The 26,286-nt window shown below is 48.2% G+C and overlaps 1 protein-coding gene across 1 annotated transcript in view; it reads left to right on the forward strand.

The window, feature by feature from the left end:
* The first annotated feature begins 387 nt into the window (after positions 1-387).
* Rbpms2 (RNA binding protein, mRNA processing factor 2) overlaps positions 388-26,286 on the forward strand; it is a 28,847-nt gene continuing 2,948 nt past the window's right edge. Inside the window, exons 1-6 of the mRNA XM_032909676.1 lie at positions 388-705; positions 18,552-18,629; positions 19,169-19,207; positions 20,098-20,160; positions 20,458-20,608; positions 21,016-21,167. Of these exons, the coding sequence (XP_032765567.1) occupies positions 619-705; positions 18,552-18,629; positions 19,169-19,207; positions 20,098-20,160; positions 20,458-20,608; positions 21,016-21,167 (570 nt within the window). The 5' untranslated portion in view covers positions 388-618. The remainder of the gene's footprint in view (positions 706-18,551; positions 18,630-19,168; positions 19,208-20,097; positions 20,161-20,457; positions 20,609-21,015; positions 21,168-26,286) is intronic.

Genomic DNA, 26,286 nt, shown 5'->3' on the forward strand with positions numbered 1-26,286 from the left:
GTCACCTCAAGCTCCACCCAGACCCGCGCGCGCGCGCGGCTCCTTTAAGAAAAGTTCTCTGAAAGAGTTCATCAAAGTTTAAAAACTTGTCTTGGAGAAGGGAGCGGTGGGGTGCGGAGAGCCGAGTGGCGGAGAGAGCGGGAGAGGGGGTCGACCGAGGAAACGGAGACGGGAAAACGCCCGAGCTGAGGAAGGCAAAGAGGCCGGAGCGTCGCGGCCCGGGCCGGGGCGAGCCCGCAGTGGGCTGCGGGATTGGCTGCTGCGTTCCCCAGGAGACCGCGGGGCGGGGAGGGGCAGGCCGGGCCCCAGCTGAGGCCGGTTCCGGCGCCCGCCCCCTCCCCCGGCGCCCGCCCCCGCCGCCGCGAGCGCTCGCGGGCCGCAGTGAAAAGCCGGAGGCGGCAGCCGCACAGGCTCCGCTCGGGTTCCCAGTGCCTTGCCCCTCCGGCCACCTCCCGCACCCGCCAAACTTAATGTGACTCCCTTCCTTTCTCCTTAGCCTGACGCGGCAGCAGCCGGTTTCCTCACGAGCCCGCACTCTCCTCAGGGGCGCACGGCTCGCCGTGCCCCTGCCCACCACGGGACCGACCGTCCCTCTCCCCTCTCCGCGTCCCCCTCACCATGAGCAACCTGAAGCCGGACGTCGAGCACTGCACGGGCGCGGGCACCGGCACCGGCACGGGCCCCAGCGGCCCGCTGGAGGAGGAGGTGGGTGTGCGGCCGCGGGACCCGGCGCGCGTGAGGTGCACGCGGAGGTGGGCGCGGGAGCAGGGCACGCGGGGCCACAGGGGGCGCGAGGTCGTGCGGGCCACCGCTCCTGGCGCCTTCCCGCCGCTGCCCTTCGCCCTGGGGAGGGGCAGCCCGTGTCCAGCGGGCGGGGGCGTGCGGCCTGGACTGGCCCGGCGGGGCCCGCATTGTCTCCCCGCCCTCTGGGGATCGAGGAGGGCGCGCGTCGGCCGCCATCCGCGTGTCCCCGTGGTGGGCTTCTGGCGCCGCCGGGGTCCTACGCCCGCTGCCCTCCTTCCCCACGCCGGGTCCGGCTTGCGCTTCGCCTGAGGCGCGCCTCCTGGGTGGCCTGGACCCCCGCCTGGGCTGGAAGGAGCTGAGAGGGATTATCCCGGTGGTCATGCAGGAGGCTAGCTCACCCTCCAGTCTTTCCACCTCGACCCCTCCCGGTGACCTTGGAGGCCTGGCCAGCCGCCCAGCGCCTAGGTTAGAGCTGTGGTCTCTGAGCAGGCGGGCTTTCCTCCCGGTCTCAGAACTTGGCTTCTTCAGAGAGTTGAACCGGCAATTTAATTAAAGTTGGAAAAGAGAGAACTTAGTCTCATTGAGTGTTCCCTGTTCTTGCCCTTTGACCTAGTAGCCACACCAGTACCCCAAACTGGCCTGGGTGGGATCTTCCAAAGAGAGGTAACATAATCTTGTTCAACTGCCCTATTGCTGAAAAGGGGGCTATGAGACCGCGTCAAGGAATCACCAGTGCCTGTGGTTTCGTCGGCTGGTGAGGACGACGCACATGTGGGGGATAAAAAAACCCTTAAAGGTAGCAGCGAATGGAAGCTAGGCAGGCAGGCAGGCTGGCTGGCTGGCTGGCTGGCTGGCCCAACTGCTAGGGGTTCCATACTTCTGGAAACGTATGCTGTGTCACTCCAAGGCTGAGAGACCCTTCCTGCCCCGCCCTGGCATACTTTTGCCCAGGAAACCGAGGGTCAGTTATCCAGCCCTAGCGCCCTTCCCCTTGGTCTGGGGTAGAAACCGCAGAGGCCCTGATGTTTCTTACTGGTTGTGCTAATGACCCGCTGTTGGGCTGGGCCAGCAAGAGGCCTGCTACCAGCTTTGGTGCACCAGTGGCATGACATCTTGAGACATCTTGATAATCTAGGTTTGGATCCCGGAACAAGGAGGCAGGGAATTATATGCAATGATTCACTCAAACGATGGAAAGTGGGAGGAGGGGGAACGCCTGGCGTCTCTGCTCGTAGTTCTGGAGTAGTAGCTGGTCTTGATTTCTGTTGGCTTTGTCCTCTTTGAGCCTTTGAGGGCCTTCACCCCATCCTGATCTACCTGATTTTTAGACTCTCCTCTGAGAGTTGGGAGTGAGGAGTGTGTTGTTTGCTATTATTGTGTCTGCCATTTCAGCTTGTTTTCCCACCCCTTGTGCTGAAATTGGGGCAGGGCAAGTGCTTCCTGAAGCTGTTTCAGGACCCCCAAATTCTGCATCTATTAAAAGTTTGACCCTCAGCAGGGACTTCACACTTAATGAAAGGCTGACCAGATCCTCAGTCCCACTGTTCTGGGGGAGGGAACTAGCCAGATGGCCACACAGAAGAGTTAGAAAAAGTGTGTGGGGCCTTGGTTACTTTTAAAAATTGTCTTTCTGGGAGAGAGGGCAGGCTATTCAAAAAGTAGAGCCACTGCTCTTTCCTCTAAGGGACTGGAGGTAGGCCTTGTGGTTCAGAGTCCTGAGTGGTTACTGCAGAGGGACATGGGCTTGAATTTAGTATTTAGCAGAGTAATAAGCTGTAGGTCCTTATTTGGGCAGCATGTATACTAAAATAAGAATACAGGATAGATCAGCATGGGCTCTGTTAAAAGTGACGCAAAAACCATGAAGCATTTCAATTTGAAAGATAAAACAGAACTGGTAAAATGGGTAACTGGGTAAAGGTGTTTGCTACCAAGTGTGACTATCTGCTCGGTGGAATCCTCATGGTGGAGAGAAAGAGAAGTAATTCTTGGAAGTTGTCCTCTAGTCCCCACAGAGTGCCCTAGCACTCGTTCTCCACCACGACCACATAAAAACAAATTAAAATAAGGGTATGGGGGATCTCCTGGCTCCCCTTGTCTGCTCTTGTCTGGTGAGAGAATAAGAGTCCCTTCCCTCAACAGCATTTTGATCAGTAGCCCACGAACTCTCAGCTCCATCTCTTTCTGGTTGCTTGGCTGGAGCTTGTCTCCTTCAGTTTAGGTGGTCCCAAGCAGTCAGTTTTACAGTCCCTAAAAGGGTCATCCCGAAATACTGTTGGCATTGGTGATTTACGGCTGTGGCCAAAACTGGCTCTTCCCAATCATCTATTGATTAGCTATAGCAAGCCTGGAGAAGTAAAGGCTACAGTCTACCTTTAACACCTCACTTCCCAAGGATACCAGGTTGCAGAAGGATGTGTTTTCTTGGTTCTAGGAGGAATGAAACCCCGGCTTAACTTGAACTGCTTTTGTATATCAGGTTTCCCTGCTTGCCGCCTGCTCTATGAGGATTCATCCATACTGTGAACCTCAGGTCCTTCTCAGGGATATAGATGAAAGGATTGCAGGCAGGGGTGGGAGTGAGGAGGACTTGACTGGGAGTGGTGGTGGTGTCTACCAAGGTGACACTAGGAAGCTAGAGGTTAGCTCTCCCTGAGATGAGGGTGAGTAGGGTAGGAGGTTGTTAGTGAGTGAAAAGGACATTCCAAAATGTCTGGCATACATCAAAGGGTGACTCCCAAGGCAGAGGCAGGAGAAGCCTAGGTTCAAGGCTAGCTTGGCTCCAGAGAGTGAGGCCTTGTTTCAAAAGCAAAGCTTTTTTTGAAGGGAGCAGCAGGGTCGTGTGGATTATGGGTCCTCGCTGTTTATTTAGATAGCTGCTAGTATTTTGCTATGTGGAGAAACAGCAAAAGCTAAAGCTACATTATGAAAGGTCCGAGAACATGTGAAGTAGGGAGGAAATTGCCGCTTTCTTGCGCTTGAAATGTGTTAAAAGCTTTGAGATCCTTTGACAGTGGAAATTGAGGGAGAAGCTGAAGTTTCTGTTTAGTCGAAGGCTATACCCTCCTCCAGGTGGTCTTGATGGAGCACCAGATGACGTTACATAGATCCTGAAAATCCTGCTTAGATTATAGTGATTCTCTTAGGTGGGGAGGTAGTGTCTATGGAGAGCGGTGTGTGGTATTTATTTATTGAGAGGGTCTTGCTATATGGCATAGGCTGGCTAGGATTGCTATCCTGTCCTGAAACGATGTTGCTTAGTCATCATGACCTCAAATTCTTGATCCTCCTGCCTCAGCCTTCTGAACACTGGCTTTACTGTATTATTGGAATTACAGGTGTGTGCTACTAGTCAATGTTACTTAAAGCTACTTTATTGCAGTATGATTGACACTGATAAAGCTACATTTATTCAACATGTAATTCGATGAGTTTGGAGACTTGTCCATAGTTACTTTTTGTATTTGTTTTGGTTTTTTTTGGTGCTAAGGATTAATCCCCAAGGCATCACTGATGCTAACTAAGCAAGCAAGTGGTCTGTCATTGAGCAGAATCCTAGCCCCCTACAGTAATTTTATTTTTAGAGGCCTAACTGGCCTAGAACTTGACCTGCCTCTGCCTGCCAGGTGCTGGGATTAACCTACAGTAATTTTTAATTACGAAGCATCCTTAAGTCATTGAAGTGTGGTATTTGGATTCTTGAATTGAAGGTAGAAGTTTCTAAGACTGAAAGAAGTTAGTTTGTTTTTAAGACAGGGTCTCACTACCTAGCCCTGGATGACCTGAAACTTAACAGAGTTCCTCTTGTTTCTGCTTCCCCAATGCTGGGATTGAAGGCATGTGCTATCACTCCCAGATTGTAAAGTTTTCTGTTAACCTAATTGTAAAGTGTAGAAAGTCAGGAGTAATGGTAGCCAGTGTATCTATAATTGGACCTATGACTGTTACCCTTCCTTTCCACAGTAGCTGGGATGAGAGGATGTATCCTCACCGGATGACAGGCACCTTTGAGAAGTTAGAGCTTAACTCTCCTCTCAGAGGTGTGAGGTAGGACGATATCAGGCCTGCAGTGATGGACAGGCCAAGGTTAGTCTAAATGAATGCAAAGGAATTCTAGAGTCCAGTGTATGACATGGGCATCTTCCCCTCTTTTTTTCCTTAAAATTTTAGTTTTTAATTCTGTCTAAGATATGTGTGTGTTAGTGTATGTAAGTGCAATGCTCTTGTAGGCCATAAGGAGGCACCAGGTCTCCTGGGACTTCAAATACAGGTGGATTCTGGTACCTAATTGAACTTAGGTACCATGCAAGCCCAGTAAGAGCTTCTAACTACCAAACCATCTCTCTAGTCCTCCATTTCCCTTTTCTTTTCCCTGACATCAGAAACATTTTGAAGATGAGTGTGGATGGGTCATGCCTGTGGTTCTAGCTCTGAAGAGGTTGAGACAAAAAGACAGTCTTAAGTTCAAGGCTATTCTGAATTACATAGGAATTTTAAGCCAGGGAGGACTACAGAACAAAAGCCTGTCTCTATACACACATCCAAACCCACCAAACAAAGCTGGATATGGTGTTGAATGCTTCAAATCCCAGTGTTTGGGAAGGAGCAGAAGGGATGGGACTTCAAGGTCATTAGCTATATTATAAGTCTTGTTGTGAAGAGACACCATGACCAAGGCAACCTTTTTTTTTTTTTAAAGATTTATTTATTTTGTATATGAGTACACTGTTGCTGTCTTCAGACACACCAGAAGAAGGCATTGGATCCCTTTACAGATGGTTGTGAGCCACCATGTGGTTGCTGGGATTTGAACTCAGGACCTCTGGAAGAGCAGTCGGTGCTCTTAACCACTGAGCCATCTCTCCAGCCCAAGGCAACTCTTACAAAAGAGAAAGGAAAGCATTTTAATCAGGGGCTTGTTTACAGTTTCAGATAATGGGAAGTATGGCAGGAGGCATGGTGCTAGAAAAATACTTGAGAGCCACATCCTGATCCGAAGGCAGAGAGACACAGACACTTAAGCTCAGCGTGGGCTTTTGAAACCCCAGAGCCCACCCCCAGTGACACACTTCCTCCAAGAAGGCCACATCCCCTAATCCTTTCAAAGAGTGCCACTTCCTGGTGGCTAAGCATTCAAATATATGAGCCTATGGGAGCCATTCTTATTCAAACCACTACAGCTGGATTACCCTGGGCTACCTGAAGAGACCTTTTCTCTCTCCAAAAAGGCTAAGCTTATTTTGCTGCACATCTCTAATCCCAGCACTTGGGAGGTAGAGGCAGGCAGTCTGCATAGTGAGTTCCAGGCCAACCAGGGCTAAATAAGAGAAAAAAGAAAGGAAAAGAAAAAGCAAACCACAGAAAAACATAACAAACCATCTACCCCAACCACCAACATAAACCTACACACAGCTTGGTGCTTGTCTGAAGCTCTCCAATGAGGGAGGAAGTCTTCTATATTTCTAGGCACTTACATGGAAGCATGGCCCAGGCAAATGGATCCAGGAGGAGTCTGTGAAGAGGTCAGTCTCCTCCACTCTTAGGGGTTGTTGTGGATGTATCTGTCTTCTCTGCTTGGATGAAGAGGCTACATTGCTAGTAGTAAGTAAACTTGTCTGTAGTGTATGCCTTAGGCATTGTGCTGAGTATCCCCTCCATCTTAGTTCTTCCTCTTATAGTAGCACTGCAGAGTCCTTACATTAAACAGAGACCAGAGGCTTGCTTTCTCAGGGCTGGAGTCAGTGCTTAACCACACACTGCACCTCTTCTGTTTTACATTAGGGTTGGTGAGATGTGGTAGTGTGAAGGGGGAAAAATGTAATCAGTTTCTGGCTTTCCTCGTACCTGTGGTCAAACCCAGGCCTCTGTGCTTGCTACTCAGATATTCTACGTCTGAGATTCTACACTTGCAGCCCTGGAGAAAAGGAATATGCTTTTGTTTTGAGACAGGGTCCTTGGCTTAATAGTACTAGAACTTGCTAAGTAGACCACATTAGACCGGGTCAACCTCAAACTCACAGAGATCTGCCTGCCAATGCTTGAGTGCTGGGATTAAAGTGTCACCGTGCCCAGCTGCAACCAAAAAATTTGAGGGTTGAGTTCTGGGTCCCCAAAGTAGACGGTACCTAGTGATTGAGTCAGGCTGAATGTTGTAGGCTGGTACCAACCTAAGACCTGGCCGTGGATGATGAGTAATGGCCTCCAGACAAAAGCTTTATTTTATCATACACGTTCAGAATTGCCATTGTCTGGGAATTACGAAAATGACTCGGTTATATTTAAGTTCTCTACAGGAGTCCTAAGCCTTAGTCATCTATAAATGGGGCTGATTGTTTCCATACCTCATTTCCACAGACCACTGTGAACGCCTTAATTAAAGAAATGAACAGTTTTGCTCTCAAGTGACTATCGCCATTCTAGAGACATTTTCTTGGGATTCCATCTCTTCTCTATATGTAGGCATCCTGGCTGGTTTGCTCCATAGAGAGTCAGCTATTGAGTCCCATTCAGTATTTGAACATGCTGGTTCTCCAGCCGCCTGTCTTCTGGATTGGTATTGCTAAATTCCATGTTAGGGTCACAGCAGGGTCTGGGGGTGCTGCCTTTTCTTTGTTTTAAGCCATTTATCCCATTGGGTCCTGGACCAGATGGAGAGGAGGGAGAGTCAGTCCCTGGTTCAGGGCTATCCGGAATCGAGCTCCATGTTAGCTATGATCTGACTATGCCCACCCTTTGCCATATGAATGCTTAGTAACCAGGGAGTAGAACTCTGATTGGATCAAAAGGATTAGGAGATGCATGTTCCTGTTGGAGGGAGCGTATCACTGGGGGGTGAGCTTTGAGGTTTTCAAAAGCCCACATCCAGTCCAGTGTTTGTCTTTTGTAATCTGTGGATGAGGATGTAGCACTCAGCTATTGCCTCAGTGCCATACATGTTCCCACGATGGTGAACTAAACCTCTGAAACTGCAAGCAAGCTCCTCATGAAAATATTTTCTTTAATAAGTGTTCCCTTGATCATGGTGTCTCTTCTCAGAAATAGAAAAATGACTAAGACGCCAGGCATGAAAGCAAGTGATATCATGATAGCCCATCACACAAGGCGAATGGGGAGGAAGGTGGACTTGTGAGAGTTCTTTAATGCTGGGAATGCCTCTGGGTGTGGCCTCTGTTTCACCTGGAGCCACATGGCCATCACATCTGTCTCCAGCATCCTCCTGTAGCACCAACTCTGCACAGCGTGGCATTTCTTGTCAGCTTTAGTTTTCTAAATGAGACATAGGTCAGTGCGCATGACAGGCTTTGACTGATTGTGTTCATAAAACATGAAGCCTTCTCCTGAGGCAAGGAACAGCTTAGAGGATGAAGCCTGAAGCCTTACTCAGTACTTTTCTTACTCAGCTCTGTTTCTCCCCTTAGATCACTTGCTGGTAGTCCCCAGTCTCTGTTCTTCCCACTCCTATACACAGTCAATACTTTAGGGTATATTTTACAGCCTGGAGGGTAAGAGCCCCAAACTTTCCAAGCATCTTGAACTTTAACCTCCAGCTCTTGTCTTCAGGCTATCTAATCCCAGAGCTGGCTTGTCTGTAAAAAACGGGAGCCCACACCTGCCTGTTTCATCTGCTATCTCAAAAGGGGTGTCAAGCATGAGCCAGTGATTGGTTTGCATGAACGAATGTAACTGCAAAGTGTGGTTCAGAATACAACCTCACAGCCAACCTCTGATGACGTAACTGGGGGCTGGAGTTTGCTGGGCAGTCACAATGCTGGGACAGACACTGAGGTCTGGGACAGACACTGAGGTCTGGGACTTTCTACCTGGTCTGATTTATCGATAATGGTCAAAAGCTTTGGGATAAGGTGTCATGTGATCAAGAACTACCTAGAAAACCATATGGTTGTTGTGTTAGGGAGCCACTGAGCCAGAGCTCCAGAGCAGAAGCATGTCGTCAGAGTACTGGACTCCAGGGAGCCCGTGTCTCTAGGTTCATAGCCACTGCTTACCACAGTGCTGCTTGCTCTTTCCCTGTGCCCACGATTAGTGCCTTATAAGTCCTGGGTCTGCAGGCCATGTTGCTAACATTCCATCCACCCCGCGTCAAGTGGCCCTATACAGAGCCTTCTTTCCCTGGGAGGGGTGAGATTTAACTTGCTGTGCCAAGCCCAAGCCTAGGACCCAAGCAGAATCCTACTTCACCCTCAAGCACATCAAAGAAAAAGTGGCCACTGAGATCAGGCTGATTGCCCTGAGGTTCCTACCTGGCAACCTCAGCATTGGTCCAGCGGTGACCCACCCCCTTCATCGTCCTGGGCCCAAGGTGGCCTAAAGGCACACCACCTAGTTTTTGCCTTACTCACAGGATTTGTCTGTCCTTTATATGCCACCCTTTGCTTTCTTGTGGGCAGAAGCACCGAGGCTCTCAGGAGAGCATTGCTCCCATCTTACCCTGAGTAGTTAGTGTTTTGAGATAGTCTCTGTGTAAACCCAGCTGTCCTGGAACTCTGTAGATCAGGCTGGCTTGCCTCTGCCTGGGAGCTGGGAATAAAGCTGTGTGCCTCCACACCTGGCCCTTACTCTGAGTCTCCATGACCTTCGAGGAGTCCAGGTAGTGGTTCGTTCTTCATGGCTCTTTCTGCAGTGCATGCACAAAGAAAGTCTGGTAACGTAAGTGCAGTAGTACATACCTGTCATCTCTGCTTTGAGAGGTTGACAGGGGAGAATTGTTTAGGCAGCTAGGTTCAGTGCCTTTCTGGGACAAATGGTGACAGATCATCTAGAAAGGAAGAAGGAAAAGTTTGGGTTTTTATACTGTTGGAGTGTGAGGGGAGCTGTTCTTTATAGCAGAGACAGGCCTGCAGCCACTTGTCCTTTGGCAGTAAGTAGAGCCTGAGACTTCACCCTAGGCCTCCTGATAACTAGTTTAAGGCTTTTTTTCTTGCATTTCTCTAAGTCTTGTTGGCAGTTGTCTTATGGTCAGGAAGTGAAGCCTGAATCCAGTTTCTTGCTTCAGTGGAGTCTCCCTTGCAGTGATCACTTCACATCCCAGGATTATAGCATCTCTATAGGATGTTTTTGTGTCAGGAAAACTTTATATGTAGACAGAGGGTGTGTGCCTGTGCGTTCCACCGATTGACTAACACCTATCCAGAAACAGCGGAAGAAGGTGTTCCTCACATAGAGGACGGAGATGGCAGTCTTCCGGTTTTACCTCCCATCTCATTTGTTTGTGCGACAGTGTTGTGACTCTGTGAGTCCGTCTGGCTTAGAACCTGCTATGTACACCAGGCAGGTCTGTAACTCTGCCTTCCCCACTTCTGGGATCAAAGGTTCTATCAGACCCGGCTTTGGACCGTCTTAGAGCTCCGCGTCTAGTCTCAAAATCTCATGGCTGTTCTCTGGCCTCAGCCTCCAGAGTTGGTGTTACAGTGTTGGTGTTACAGGTGTGAGCCACACTGGCTTGCCTGCTCCTTTCACCTCTTCAAAGCCGGTCTGTGTAGGACTAACCGCAGCATCACCTCCTTCACCCACCCTGGTGATCCTTAAGGTATGTTTCTCTCTCCTTTGGTCAGAGCTGAAAGCAGCTTGTCTGGGGATGGGGGGGTGGGGGGAGTAGTAAGGCTGCTTCACACTGGGGCCTAAACAGACTGACCTAGTAAGATCAGAGTCTGGAGAGGGGCATCGACTCATGAGCCAAGCACTTGGGGACCTTAAAGCTACTTTTTACTTGTGCAATGGCTGCTAACAGCTCACTGGACCCCTGGGTCCTGGTTTTCTCATCTAAAAATACAGTGTCTTCCAGCTCAAATATTCTTTATTTGGGTTACTACTGAGAACTCAGAATGGGGGAAGGATGTGGGAAGGGCTTACAGGAGTCTTGTTTTTCCCAGTTTGGATTTCCCTCCTCTCCCCTCCCCCTCCTAAGTAGTGTTTTCCATCCAGAGGACTCCAGGAGCCCTAGCTCCCGCCGTGAGTGGGCGGGACTTGAGAGAGAGTCACTGGAACGTAGACGGAATGGATGGTTAGGCAGCAGTTCCTTTCCAGTTTGAATTCTATCTTTAAGAGATGCTAAAAGACTTCTGGAGAAAACTCAGTAGGAGAGCTCTTGGCTTGCTGGACCAAGCCTTGGGTTCACTCTCTAGGGCTGCAAATAGACTACACCAAACAAACAACAACAACAACAAAAAAAAGATTTAGAGAATTAATTTTCTTTTATTTTTTTTCCCTTTTCAAAAATTATCTTTCAGTTTTTACTTTTTGGTTTGTGTGGGTGGGTCACAATGTGTGAGACACCGGCTGGGAGCCACTTGCCTTCCCTTTGTTGAGGCAAGGTTTGATTTCTATTGTTTCTATGTCCTACGTCTTCAGGCCTGCTATCCCACAAGCTGTAGGGCTGTTTTGCTGTCTCCTGATGTACAGCACTGGGTTCTGGAGGTTGAGTTTAGATCACTAAGCGTGCTAACGAGCACTTTTAGCCACTGAACTGGCTTCTAGACCCTCTGGTCATTTTGGTTTCTTGACAGCATCTCACTGTAGTTCAGACCCTCTGCCTCTACCTCCTAAGTACTGAGATTTCCAGTGTGGTGGTGCATGCCTTCTAGCCTCTTTCCTTTCTTGATTTTATCTCTTTTGTAGGATATTTTTATTGCCAAAGTCAAAAGTTTTCCTGTGCATACCTTCTCCCTGAGTCCTATCCTAGTGGCAGGATTTATGCCAGGCAAGCTCTGGTGTTCTTTAGCAATATTTCTAGGGAAGTGATCCTTGAGTCCCAGGTCCTGTCTTGGCTCTTCTATGGCTGGGGTTTGAGGAAGGCTGTGGCTGTCCTTCAGAGGAGTTAAAGGGTAAGAGGGTTTAACGGCCATGGGTGTCACATTGTTGTTGAAAGCAGTGTTTACCCTTTCCATCGATAATAAAATCTGGCATTTATGGAGCCCATCCTCTTAGCCACAGTAATTGAGCAGCGAGCATTTAGTGCTTGGTATGAAGGAGGTCTTTATGGGTGTAAAAAGCTGTGTAGAATAGAAACTGAACACAGTGGTACAGTTGGGAGGTGGAAGCAGGTGGTCAGGAATTCAAGGTCATCTTCAGCCACGTGGGGCGGCAGAGACCAATTTGGAGTCCATGAGACCCCATCTTACCTAGAAGTCACTAGTACTTTGTTTCTGAAAGCTTGTTTAATTTTTTTCTTCCTTTCTTTTGTTTGTTTGGTGTTTTTGTTTGTTTTGTTTTTGTTTGTTTTGGAGACAGGATCTCTCTGTGTATAGCCTCAGCTGTCCTGGAACTCGCTCTGTAAACCAGGCTGGGATGAGATCCTGTTGCCTCAGCTTCCAGAGTATTAGGATTAAAGGCATATGCCACCACCAACTGGTTCTTCTTTTTAGAAGATGTATGTATGTATGTATGTATGTATGTATGTATGTATGTATGTATGTATATATGTATATGGATGTTTTGTCTTCGTCTACTTTTGCATTTGCAGACTAGAAGAACGTACAGAATCCCGTGGGACTACAGCTATAGACAATAGGGAGCCGTTGTGAATTGAACTCGGGACCTCTGGAAGAACAGTCAGTGCTCTCAACTGTGGAGCCCTCTCTCCAGCCCCTTTTGTCTCTTTAAACAACTGTGAGTTTATTTGAAGGAAGATTTTCATTGACCCTTAGGTGTGAATGGACTCATTAGAGCCCTTCTTATTATTTCTTTCCAGAAAGTGAACCCTAGCCAGACTTAGGGGTGCACACCTGTTATATACAGTACTTAGGAAATCGAAGCAAGAAGATCCAGGATTTAGATTTGTGATACCCTGTCTCAAAAACAAATGGGCTGGAGAGATGGCTCAGCAGGTAAGAGCACTGACGGCTCTTCAAAGGTCCTGAGTTTAATTCCCAGCAACCATATGGTGGCTCACAACCATCTGTAATGGGATCTGATGCCCTCTTCTGGGGTGTCTGAAGATAGGAACCGTGTATTTACATAAAATAAATAAATCTTTTTAAAAACAAACAAACAAAATAACAACTTCACTTGTTACATACAACATGGAGAAGACACCCACCTTCTGAGCCTGGGTCTCCTGTCCCATGCCATTAGACAATGTGGTCAAGAATCTCCCTTTACAGGCATGGTGGCACATGTCTTTAATCAAAGCACTCTGGAGACAGGCAGGCAGATCTCTAAGTTCAAGGCCAGTGTGGTCCACAGAGTTAGTTTCAGGACAGCTAGAGTAACACAACCCTGTTTCAAAAAAAAAAAAAATAAAACAAAATCTCCCATTGAATCTGTTTACCAGGAGGATGAGTTTCCACCATGTGGATTTTAAGATGGGAACTGCCCTGGCCCTGTGCCTGCTCAGTGTCATACGAGGCTGACACTGGTTGGACAGAAAGAGCCTAGCAGAAGGCCCTTCTCTCTGAGGGACAGTAAAGACCTAGAGAGTCCCAAGAAGTTGGACATCCAACTACAGCCTGTGGTGTGACAAAGGAAGTGGAAGCTGGACTTCTGCTGCACTCCCAGCCTCTGTAGAACAGAGATAGGTCATAAGGCTTGTGTAAGGGAAGAGCAGCTTTGGGAGTTCCCCGGTCTCTGGCCCTTGGTAGCTGACAGGTAAGAGGTAAATCATTTCATGCTCTTTGTTGACCATTATGTGTGTGTGAGAGTAAGGAGAACTCTCTTGGTCTTGATGTCTGTGTTGTATAGATTGTTGAATAGATTGAAACATTCAGAAAGATGAAGTAACTTCCCTGGGCCGCTGCCTAAAGATGAGATGCAACCGCTGCTCCAACCAGCCTGTTCTCTTGGCTGTTCATAGTGTCATTTTGCCTTGCTGGTCTCTGGCTAAGTTTCTTTAGAGGAACTGAATATGGAGAGCGAGATCTTGAGTGACAGGGCCTTAGTAGATGCTTTGAAAGGTGGCCACGTTTCGAGGCTTATTCTTGTCTCTAAGGCTTTGTGTAGATGGCTTGCTAGAACAGTTCCGACTGGTGGGAGCAATACAAGGCAAGGGTACCAAGGGCCACAGCAGGACTCCAGGGCAGCGGATGGGAACTGAGGAAACCCAGCTCAAAGGATGGATGCTCTGTAGCTGATGAGTGAGAACGGGGCAGGGGCAGCTGCTCTGAGATGAAGACCTGGGGTGCATGGGGTTGTGTGGAGTCTGATAGTGGAAGCAGTCCACTGGTAGGTTCTAGATGCCCCTCTTTTCTGTGTCTGCTATTCAGCCTGTGAGCTCATACCTCCCTCTACCTTTAGTTTGCTAGTTTCTGTGTTTTCCTATCATCTGTAACAAAAAGCTTGAGAAGAGAGGAGACCCAGCTATGGGCCTTAGAGTGCAACTTCTCCTGGGGATTGCTGTAGGCACAGACCAGAGTCTTGAGTGCCTGGGTCTCACTCAGAGCTGTTCCTTGGTGAGCCAAGTTGCTTGCAAAGCTGATAGTGGTGACATATGCCTACAATCCCAATTCTTGGGGAGGTGATACTGAAGTAAGGCTGTGAGCTTGAAGTCAAATTAAGCTACACTTGAATTCAGGGTCAGTCCTAAGTACATACTAAGACCCAGCTCAGGGAAATGAAAAGGGGTGTTGTGTTGGTGGTGCACTCCTTTAGTCCCGGAAGCAGAGGCAGGTGGATCTCTGAGTTCAAGGCCAGTGTGGTCTACGTAGAGAGTCCAGGACAGCCAGTGCTACACATAGAAACCCTGTCTCTATGAAAACAAATATCAACAATAACAAAAAATAAAATCAAAGACAAGTTATTGATCCTTCCTTACTGCCTCTCTCTTAACAAGGGAGATAAAAGGATGTAATTGGCTGGGATAGAGTGCTCAGGTTAGACTTCCTGTGACCTGGTCAGACTTTCCGTAACTTAGCCCCTAGTCTTGGCTTCCGCAGAGGGCCTGTGGCTTGTAGATGGGACCAGTCACCTAATCCATACCTGCTTTGTTTCTGTCAGGATAGTCAGGCACATGCAGGGAACCACACTGTTGCCTTTGAGGAGGTTTAGAACACAGGCGATGGAAACCAGAGGGAACAGGCCAGAGAAGCTTGGAGATGAGGAAAGATCCCAGAGCTCATGCCCCATTCCCACACCAAGCAGGAAACTTAGTGCTGAGAACTTGCTATTTAAGGGGCCTCTGGGGAGGTCTGGCCAAAGAGCCGTTTGAGGGAGGGATTAAAATTAGCCTGAGCTGAGATAGGCATGCTCTGGAGAGGGCTGAGGCGGAAGCTTCTGTGGGGCTGCTCTGGGGAAGACAAGATGACTACTGTGCCCCCTTCAGTAGGCAGCTTGCACTCAGAATCCCATCTGGTGGGACAGACCCTGTCTGCACTGAGGTCCTATATTTCCTGGTGCCCCAAAGCCAGGCTATGTAGCAGAGAGACTTGGATTTTGAGTCAGTGGTCCTCTCTGTGACCTTGGGTGAGTCCCTTGCCTGGGATTTACTTGTACACTTTTCCCCCAGGTTTTTCAAAACAGGGCTTCCCTATGTAGCCCTGACTGGCCTTGAGTTCTCTCTGTAGGACCAGGCTTGCCTTGAACTCCTCAGAGACCCTCCTGCCTCTGCCTCCAGAGTACTGGGATTAAAGGCATTTGCCACCACCACCTGGCTATCCTGTTTGTTTTAAATAATTTTTTTAGATATATTTTATATGTCTGTGTATTTGTGTATGGTGCTCTCAAAAGCCAGAAGAGGGCATTAGGTCTTCTGGCATTGGGCTACAGAAGGTTGTAAGCTGTCAGGTGGGTGCTGTGAACCATTCCTAAGTAATCTACAAAATACCAAGTGCTCTTAACTGCTGAGCCTGACAAGATGTGTTTTGATCTTCCTGGTTCTGCCTCTTCAGTGGTGCCATAATAAACTTGGTGCTGGCTTTACAGTGTGTGTGTGTGTGTGTGTGTGTGTGTGTGTGTGTGTGTGTGTGTGTCCACCTATGTTTACCAGTATGCCACAGGTGCATGGGGGGGGGGGGAGGAGGGGGGGAGACAACTTATTCCAGAGATGAAACTCAAGTTATCAGCTTTGGCAGCAAGGGTGACTTTTTGACAGCTCTTGAATACATTTACAGCGCTGGTGAGATGGATGGTTCCACACTTACAGGCACTGTTATTGCAGAGAAAAGAACTAGGATCAGTTCCCAGTGTCCATGTCAGGTAGCCCATTACTGTAACTCAGCTCCAGGGGACCGGTGCCCTCCTCATTCCTCCACAGGTGTGTGTATATACACACACACACACACACACACACACACACACACACACACACACACACACACTTTCTCTCTCTCTCAGAATAATTATTTAAAAGTAAATGCATAGGGGTTGGGGATTTAGCTCAGTGGTAGAGCGCTTGCCTAGCAACCGCAAGGCCCTGGGTTCAGTCCCCAGCTCCGAAAAAAAGAAAAAAAAAAAAAAGTAAATGCATAAATGAGAGCTGTGTTTTTATTTTAACACATCTAAGCCAGAAGACCAGGTGGGCAAGATGGCTCAGTGGGTAAAGGCTTCTGCCATCAAGCCTCTGAGGTCCACATGGTGGAGGGAGAGAACTCCTCCAAGTTGTCTGACCTACACAGATACGTACATACATACACATAAAATAGGTTTAAAAGCTATAGACAGGAAATGGTGGCTCACACCTTGAATCTCTGTGAGTTCAAGGCCAGCCTGGTCTACAAAGCAAATTTTAGGATAGCCAGAGCTACACAGAGAGGACCTTCTGTTCCCACCACAGCCCCCAAGTGCTGTGCCTACTTTAACACCAGATGCCAGCATCATTTGCATAGCAGAGGCCCCTGTGACACACCTGTCCCAGTGCCTGGGAGACAGAAGTGAAAGGATTTAAAGTTTAAGACTAACCTGAGCTTTTTAAGCAAGATGTAGTCTCAAAAAGATTTTAAAAAACAAAAACTAGCAATCGGCTGGGCATGGTGGCAAATGCCTTAAATTCAAGCATTAGAGAAGCAGAGACAGGCAAATCTTTGAGTTCAAGGTTAGCCTGGTCTATAGAGAGTTCCAGGACAGCCAGGGCTTGGTAAAGACACCCCCTGTCTCAAAACATGCACACGCACACAAACCTAGGAATTGTAGCTCAGTAGTAGAGTGCCTGCCTAGCATGTACAGGATTCTAGTATCACAAAAACAAACAAACAAAACAAAAATAGAAGTTAGGTAAGGCAAACAGGTCTACTGATTCTCTCAAGTACTCTACCTGTGGTTCTAGAAGCCAGGAGTCATAGAATAAAACCTGGTGTTTAGATCTGACTTCATCACCCACTGGTGACCGCAAGGAGGGCACTCATTACAACATCAAACCATCTTGTGGGAACCTGGCAAGATTTTACTTTTCAAAACTCAACATAAGGGGCCCTGGAGGCAGTAGGCAAAACACTTGGCCTGCGTGTTCGAGGACTGAAGTTAAGATCCACTTAAAAAGCCAGGTTGGGGGTTAGAGAGTTCGATTCTCAGTACCTACATGTTGGTTCAAGAACTTTTGTATTTCTAGTTCTAGAGGATGCAAAACCCTATTTTGGCCTCCAAGGGCACCAGGCATGCATGTGGTGCATATTCTTATACGCATGCAAAACACACAATATTTTAAAATTCAGGTGAAAACCAGATGGTGCTGTGTGAGTTTGAGACTAGCCTGGTCTACATAGTGAGTTCTACAGAGACCTTCTCAAAAACAAACCAACAAACAAAGCCAGATGGACACGGTGGGTGCCCTTTAATCCATTGAAGTAATTGTTTTATTTCCAGCTTGTTACCAGTCTCCATACCCAGTAAACTTGTAGCTGAGATTGACCCAAGGTCACTGTAGCCAAGGATGACCTTGAACTCCTGATCCTGCTGCCTCAACCTTTCAGGCCTTGGGATTACGTGTGACTGCCAGCATACCCAGCTCCATAAAGTTTGTTTGGTTGGTTTTTTGAGACAGATTTTCTCTGTGTAGCCCAGGTTGTCCTCAGACTTATCTCCGCCTACCTCTGCACCCCTAGCGCTGAGATTAAAGGTTAGTGCCTTCACACCCAGCTAAGCTTAGTAACTTTTTAATAGCATTTGCTAAGTGCTATCTAGGTTTAAAGATAAAACTATAACTCATTCCCAGCTACTGTGGAGTGGAGGGTAGAAAACATAGCAGCCCGAGCCCCTCCTCCCTCCTCCCTTCCACCCGCACCGTTTGCAGAGCACAAGAAAAACTCCCTGCGTGTCTTTGCCTCTCCAGAGCTTTACCACCAGGGGCTTATGAGATTGCTTCTGGCAAAATAGAACTTTTCTTTAAAAAAGATTTATTTGTATATGTGTCTGTGTCTGTGCGTGCTCACACATGTGGGTTTGTGTCCACAAGATGCGTATTGGCCAGAAGAGGGTGTTAGTGTCACTCCACTTATTTTCTGAACCTAGCTGGAAGCCAGCCAGCTCCAGTATCCTCCTGTCTCCATCTTTCTCAGAGCTGTGGTTACGAGTGACCATGGGATGTCCAGCTTATTGTGTGGGTACTCAGGTCTATTCTCTGGTACTTATGGCTGTGTGGCATATCCGTCATTTTTATGTGCTTATTTACGGAGTGGGGTACTCTCACTCTCTCGGGTGCCGTGGTCTTTGGGTCTGGAAAAGGGTGGTATGGTTATATACGGGTGCTCCTCCGCCTTGCCTCTTTTGCTGGAGATGTGCTCTGGTGTTGTGTGAAGCCTAAAGGGAGCTTTGATAGATTCAGAGCTGTGAAAGTGCATGTGTACAGGAGGCCTGGGACACACTCAGTCTCTGTAAGTCCTACCTCATGAATGAACAACGCTGACCACTGTGGTCTCTGTCTTTAGGTCCGGACACTGTTCGTCAGTGGCCTCCCTGTGGATATTAAGCCTAGAGAACTCTACCTGCTTTTCCGGCCGTTCAAGGTGAGTCAGGATCCAGGAGCCCCCCAGAGCCCAGGGTCAGGGCTGAGCATCGAGAACAATCTCTGCTGTGCATTGAACTACAGAAAGGTTTTCAGAAACTAGGGTCACAGGCCTGGCTCTATCTATGCTGGTTCTGCTGACCCTCGTCTTGTGCCAATTTCTCGGTCCTGCTGAACCCCTGTTTACTCATCTGTAAAGTGGAGATGGTAAAGAATCTTAAAGACTTTACCATATGGGGAATTCTTGCGATTTGGTGTATGTAGCCTTTTTTTTTTTTTTTTTTTTTTTTAAGCTGAAGAAACTAGATAAGGGACTTGCTCTTGAGTTACAAGTTAGTAGAACCCTGGGAATGCCCTGGGCACTGCTGCACCATGGGATTCAGAACACTAAGGCAGCAAGAAGTCAGCATCAGTGTGAGGGTTGCCTTTGGAGAATGACTCAGGGGATTACTGAGGAAAGATGAGGCTGATGGGGGAGACAGTGCTGGGTTAGCACAGCAACAGCTTCTGACCCCCTGGAATGGACACTTCTCTCCACAGGGCTACGAAGGGTCCTTGATCAAGCTCACTTCAAGACAGGTAATTTTTCTCCTAGTTTCCTCCCAGCCTGGGCTGGCATAGGACTGAAACCTTTGCTCTACTGTTTGAAGGCGGAGACTCACTCCTTTCTGCTGCTGTCCTGCTTCTGCCCCGACAGAAGGACAGCCTCCAATGCTCTCTCCTCTTTTCTAGCCAGCTGGGCCTTGTCAGCCTCTCTCCTTTCTGTCTGGCTCTGGCGTTCTAGAACCACAGACTGCCTGGCCCCAGTGGCTGAAGAGGGTAGAGATGAGACGGCAGCTGGCCATCCTGCAGGAGGCCAGAGCCCTGAGCCTTCTGGGGGCCACTGGCGTGTGAAGTCAGAGGTTCTCAGTCTTAGCTGCATGCATTCACAAATGCTTCTGGGGTTGTGGTTACAGCTGCCAGACCTCACTTTAGTCCTTGGGGCTGCTTTAAATTAAAAATAAAACAACAACAAAAAAAAAAAACAACAACAACAAAACTTACAGAAAAGATGTTTAATATGGCCCATGGACCAGTGTTTTGCTATCATTTAATAGTGTGGTACTTAGAAGGGGCACCTAACTTAGATGATTGTGACTTGTGAGTCTTCCAGACATACCTTAAGGAGGGGATGGGCAAGAGCTCTATTTCTTCTGTATTTCTAACCAGCAAGTCACATAGGTGTTGTTGTTGTTGTTCTTCTTCTTCTTCTTTTCTTCTTCATCTTCATCTTCATCTTCCTCCTCCTCCTCCTCCTCCCCTTCTTCCTCTTCCTCCTCCTCCTGCTGTTGTTGTTATTATGTTTGTGTATTTTGGGGGTTGGGGAGGTCAGCCCCAATGTCTTAGACATGCTAGACAAGTACTGGACCTGGGGTGCAGGTGTAAGACAGGGAGAGAATGCAAGCTTGTTCTCTCTTTCTTCCTACTAGCCTGTTGGTTTTGTGATCTTTGACAGCCGGGCAGGAGCAGAAGCAGCCAAAAACGCATTGAATGTGAGTAAACAGAGGACATGCCTTTCTCTGACGAGGTTAATTGGCCCTGTTCTGTCCACTGCAGATCTTCCCCTACTGCACACCCAATAAACACGTGGGTTTGTATTTCCCACCCTTCCCAGGGCAGGATCTTTGGCTGCCTGGTTTGTGAACGTGTCATTACCCAAGCTCACCAGCTTTCCTGTACTGTAGCCCTGTGTGGGAAAGTCGTACAGCCGAGCTTGCTTCTGGGGCCCTCTGTGTGGGTGATAGTTGACGGTGTGGGTCCTTGTATGCGTCTCTTTTCTTCCCATGTAGGGTATTCGCTTTGATCCGGAGAACCCACAGACCCTGAGGCTAGAGTTTGCGAAAGCCAACACCAAGATGGCCAAGAGCAAACTGATAGCGACACCAAACCCCACCAGTGTCCACCCTGCCCTAGGAGCACACTTGATCGCTCGGGACCCTTGTGAGTGGAGCTCTCGTTAAACTGCTCATATTAAGATCCTGAAATCAGTCTCCTTTTCCTGGGACCTTCTGTCACCCATATCCACCTACCCTGAAACTTAGAACCACTTCTTCCTCTGCAGCCTTTTCTAGTCTCAGGAAGGCTGAGCTCCAAGGCTCCAGGGCTGTGAGATTTTCTTGAAGCCTTTCCGTGATTTCTCTTGTTTAATATAAGCTATCTGTGGCCTGCTTGAGATCATCTTGAAAGAGGGTATTCATCATGCTGAGCAAGTTCATGGAGCTTTCTCCCCACTCTTGAGGAAGGGGAACTATGGTTCCGCTATAGTGCTGGGTCCTTTTCTGTTTGGAAAGGGGTGTTGGGAGGGAAGAGAGCGTTCTGACTGTGGAGGCTGTTGTCTCCTGTTATAGATGACCTGATGGGGGCCGCTCTGATTCCTGCGTCCCCAGAGGCCTGGGCCCCTTACCCTCTCTACACCACAGAGCTGACCCCAGCCATTTCACATACTACGTTCACCTACCCAGCTGCCACTGCTGCTGCCGCTGCCGCCCTGCATGCTCAGGTAAGCCATTTTGGGTAAAGGATTAGAAGACTCAAGACAGACAAGCTGGATCTGCCTACTTTGGCGTAGGCCGCTCCTGTCTCTGGGGTTGCAGCAACAGAATTGTCTTCTCTCAGGATTGGTAGCTCATGTCTGTAATCTTAGTATTTAGGAAATTGAGGCAGGAAGATTGCTGGGAATTTTAAGACAGCCTGAGCTAAATTGTGAGACATGGTGTAAACCCCCCCGCCCACAAAAAAACAAAACAAAACAAAAAACAAAAAACAAAAAAAAAAACCCTCCGTGACTGTTATCTTCCCGGATTTTTTGGAATCAGTGTCCCTGGGGATCTGAATGTTAAAAGCAGAAACCGGGGACATACAGGCGGGTCTGCTCAGCCTTCCTGTCTTTATGAACTTTATCGAGCTTTTAAAGGTTTGCTTGCCTCAATTATTTCTGTGGAAAACTAAAATAATATACTGTGCCTTCGGAATGTTTGGAGTTGGAGAGTAACACAATGAAGGCCAGAACTCTGCCAGGATAGTTTAGGGCTCCTGTTTGTGTGTCTCATATGTGGAGATTATAAGACAGCTTTTAGGAATCAGTTCTCTAACATGTGGGCCAAACCATCTTGTCAGCCCTGGTTGTGTTTTTGTTTTTTGTTTTTTTTGTTTTGTTTTGTTTTTTGTTTTTTTGGTAGGTTTTATCGGCTCAAGTATTTTGCTTTGTTGGTAGGATCTATTTAGGTTTTTAAAGAGAAGGGTAGTGGTGGTGGAAAGACTTATCCCTGGCTGACCTTGAGCTCCTGATACTTCTGCCTCTACCTCCCAAATGCTGGAATTGCAAGCATATAACACAATGCCTGCCTTTTTTTTGTTCTCGTTCTTCTTTGTTTGTTTGTTTTCTGTTCTGTTTCTCTCAGACAGCGTTGCTCTTTAGGCTGTCGGTAGTTCTCCTACCTCAGCCCACCAAGTACTGGGATTACAAGTTTGAGAACTGGGCTCTGGGGGGCAGAAAAAAGAGAGTAGCTATTTGTAGGAGACAAGCAGCCACAGGAGGGGATCAGAGGCGGTCTTGAGCCTCTCTAAACCTCTGCTCAGACAAGTCATCGAAAGTGGCCATCCAGCATGGGGCGTGCCCTATACCATCAAGAAAGGAACACTTGGCAGTGACTGTTTATTTGCTCCTCACCTGGGCAGTAGAAAGGGACTAGGGAGAAAGGACAGAAAAAGCTTGGGAGGGAGGGTTCACAGGAACCAGAACTGGGTGCTGTACTTGGGGTCTGAGTACACACCCATGTCTGAGTCGTTTGAGGGGGTTGAGACTCAGTTTGTCCCAGGCCAAGGGCCACTGTCATTGCAGGTGAGTCCCAGCACGGAGGTCTCTACAGGAGGCTCTGACTGTATCGGGCCAACATGTGGTTAACGTGGTGCTTTCTCCAGCTGAGCACCCTGTGCATCTGGAAAACTCATCTAAGGTAGCTGATGTCTTCCAGAGGGGAAGGTTTGAGTATTAACACAGGAGCGGAGTAGGTGATGGGAAAGCTGTGTGTGTGTGTGTGTGTGTGTGTGTGTGTGTGTGTGTGTGTGTGTGTGTGTGTGTGTGTGTGTGTGTGTGTGTGTGTGTGCTGGCCTTCCACGCATGCTGTTGTAGTTCTGGGTGCTTTGAATGCAGGAACAGTGGGAGGACTGTGATCCCAGCTCTGCTACTAATTAGCTACTTGATCTTCACCTTTGAGCTTACGTGTGCTCATTTGTAAAATGAGACGGATGGGCTGGGTCAGGTTTGTCAAGAGAACCCAGGAGAGGCTCCTCTGCTCTGCTAGCTGCGAGTTGTGTCCTGCTACAAGTCCCTGTCCTGCGGTCCCTTTCCAGCTTCTTCCCATTCTCTACTGCTTTCTAAGTATAGTCCAGATCCTGGCCCCATTACTCAACCTCTGTGTGACCTTTGACAAGTTGCTTTAAATTTCTCCATTTCCTTGTTACATAGTGACAGTAGTACTTACTTGAAGGTGGGCCCCACACACACACACACACACACACACACTTTTGTTTGTTTGTTTGTCGTGCTTTGGTTTGGGTTTGTAGCCAAGGTCTCATGTACTCCAGGATGATTTCTATTGCAATGTGCAGCCAAGGGTCCCTGGGATGGCCTTAATTGAGCTTCTCATCCCCGTCTCCAACTCCAGAGTGCTGAGATCACAGGCAGGCATCACCCTGGTTTAACTTGGTATTCAGGATGAATACTAAGCAAATACTGTCAACTGAGCTACATCTCAAGGGTTCCGTCCCCCAGACACCCTCCTCCACTTTAAAATTTTATTTGATGTATATTAGGACTCTATCTGCATGTACACCTAGAAGACGGCATGAGATCCCGTTACAGATGGTTGTGGGCCACCATGTGGGTGCTGGGGATTGAACTCAAGACCTGTGGAAGAGCAGCCAGTGTCCTTAACCACTGAGCCATCTCTCCAACCCCATCCTCACCCCACTTTCTTAAAGACAGGGTTTCTCTGTGTAGCCCTGGTTGCTCTAACTCTCCATGCAGACCAGGCTGGCCTTAAGTTAATAGTTCACCTGCCTCTGCCTCCCAAGTGTTGGGCTATGTGCTTTTTGAGACAGTGTCTCATGAAGCCTAGGGTGGCCTTGATCTCCTAATCTGTCCCCATCTTAGAATGCTAGGGTAACTGTGTTCTACCACACTCAGCTTTGATGCAGCTATCAGTGTAAATAAAGTACTGTCAAAGTGCCAGAGTTTATGGTTGCTAGGGCAGGAGGATTATTGTCTTGCTGGATGCCTGAGGTCTGTGTCTGCCTGAGGCACTGCATTCTCGCCTTCCTGGGAACAGGAAGGAGACCACCTTAAGCACGCTGGTGTATCTTGGAGGGAGACTAATGACGAAACAGTCTAGTTCTGACCCTGTTTTTCAGAGTCACTGGACACCCACAGTAGAAGATGCCAGGTGTAGTTAACAGGCGTACAGCATATTCCATATCCCATGTAGTGATGTCTTGTTTTCCCCTTTCAAGAACCCCTCCCCACTGCTCCATGACAGCACTGCACCAGAAGTGGAGGCTGGAAAGGTATCTAAACATGGAGGGGACACTTGAGTCTAAGTAAGAGGTCCTGACCCAGAGAACCAACAGAAATATGAAGGGCAGCGAGAAATGGTGGCTGGTAAAAAATAAAAGGCGAAGAAGGTTAGAGAACTAATACCCTCCATCGCTCCACTGTCTCATGCATCCCAGCCTCCGTAGCTCGGTGGCTGCACAGAGCACGCCTGAAGGAGGGCCCTGTAGTAGAGGCTGGGCTGAATTCTGGTGGAAACCCTTCTGTTTCCACCTCCCTAATGCTGGGGCTCAGAGGCAGAAGGGTTTCCACCAGAGCTCAGCCCAGCCTCTACTACACAGCAGATTGAAGTCAACGTGTGCTTCACTGAAACTCTCAACAGCAAACTTTCCCTGTGAGCAGGGAGGTGTGGGAGGAGGTATGGCCACAAGGCCACAAACTGCCTTACATGTTTTCCTGCCTGTGTAATGGGACTCTTGACACTCGGAAGTGAAATTCATGAGTGAAACTCATGCACGCACAGCATGTGGCATGTGGCAGGTACCTCAGAAGCCTTTAAGCACCTACAGATTTGCATTTAGGGAGAGAACACTACACAGAATGGGTTTCTCTTAACCTTGGCTTATTCTACTCCAGGGAAAACCTTTCTCTTTCCTTTAAAAATGAAAAGCCTTAAACTTGTGGAAGTCCTCCTGCCTCAGCTTCAGTGCTGGAATATAAGATGTGTTCTTTCATGCCCAGGGATGGCTGCCTCCCTCTGTTTTAAAAATTCTTTTTGGGAGCCTGGTAAGATGGCTCAGGAGGGTTAAGGTGCTTGTATTGTAGCCAAGCATGGTGACCTGAATTTGATCCCTGAAACCCTTAGAGAGGTAAGAGAACAGATTCCACTCACACACTGGCATACATGTCACATGCACACTTGATGGTACATAAATAAATAAATTACTATATTTGGGAGTGCGTATATAAGTAAAAATCCATAGGTGTGAGTCCTTCATAACATTTTCTATACAAAGTCATTAATTTGTTTCTTTTGGCTTTTTTTTTTTTAACTTAGTTCGTGTATATGAATATACTGTAGCTGTCTTCAGACACACGAGAAGAGGGTATCAGATCCCCATTACAAATGGTTGTGAGCCACCATGTGGTTGCTGGGAATTAAACTCAGGACCTCTGGAAGAGCAGTCAGTGCTCTTAACCACTGAGCCATCTCTCCAACCCCTTCTTTTGGCTTTTTGAGACAAAGTTTCATGTACCCAAGGCCAGCCTGGAACTCCTCACTCTTTTATCTCTACCCACCTTAGTTCTATCATAAGGGGCGTAACCACCATGCTTACTGGAACTTAATCTTAGGACACTTAGTTTTCCATGTCAGTAACAAGATTTATGCCCAGGTGCCTGGCTGGCACAGCATTGTGTAAATGCACCAGCTCCTGGCAGGTGTAAAAGACGTTGTTGAAAATTGCTTCTTGCACACATTTCTGGGTCGTTGGCTTGATGGGTTTTCCTTATGGCGAATTCCTGGACCTGTTACAAAGTCATGGTACAAACTTGATAATCTTGTCAGGCAAGGAGTGAAGTTGATGCTGTGATCATTTAAAACATTTATTATCATCTTCCTCCCCCTCCCCCTCTTCCTCCTCCTCTTCCTCCTCCTCCCTATCTATGATGTTTATGTGGGCATGAGTGCTATGGTGCATGTATGGAGGTCAGAGGACAAGAAGAGGAGACACAGAAAGGGACTGGGATGCTCTTAGAGGGACCCAGACCACGGGTTTATTCCAGGCGTCTATGAGATGTTCCACAGCAACCCCAGTGAGTACATTCCTTTGGCATCAGTGGCTTGGCTGCCCAGAAATGTTCCCACCCCCTACCTCCATTCTCTAGGGCCAAGGAACTGCTGTAGTTGAGAGACCTGAGGTGCAAGTATGGGAGAGACTTTTGAGCAGCCATGTGAGCCCTCCGCTCCCCTGTATGGAAAGTTTCCCTCCAGTTACCCTCTGCCTGGTCCCATGGGCTCCCAGCCAGCCAAGCACTGGTTGTCACGGGGCTGCTCCAGCTGGGTGAA

Source organism: Rattus rattus, chromosome 8, assembly GCF_011064425.1.
Source record: "Rattus rattus isolate New Zealand chromosome 8, Rrattus_CSIRO_v1, whole genome shotgun sequence".
In the NCBI taxonomy this organism is placed as follows: domain Eukaryota; kingdom Metazoa; phylum Chordata; class Mammalia; order Rodentia; family Muridae; genus Rattus; species Rattus rattus.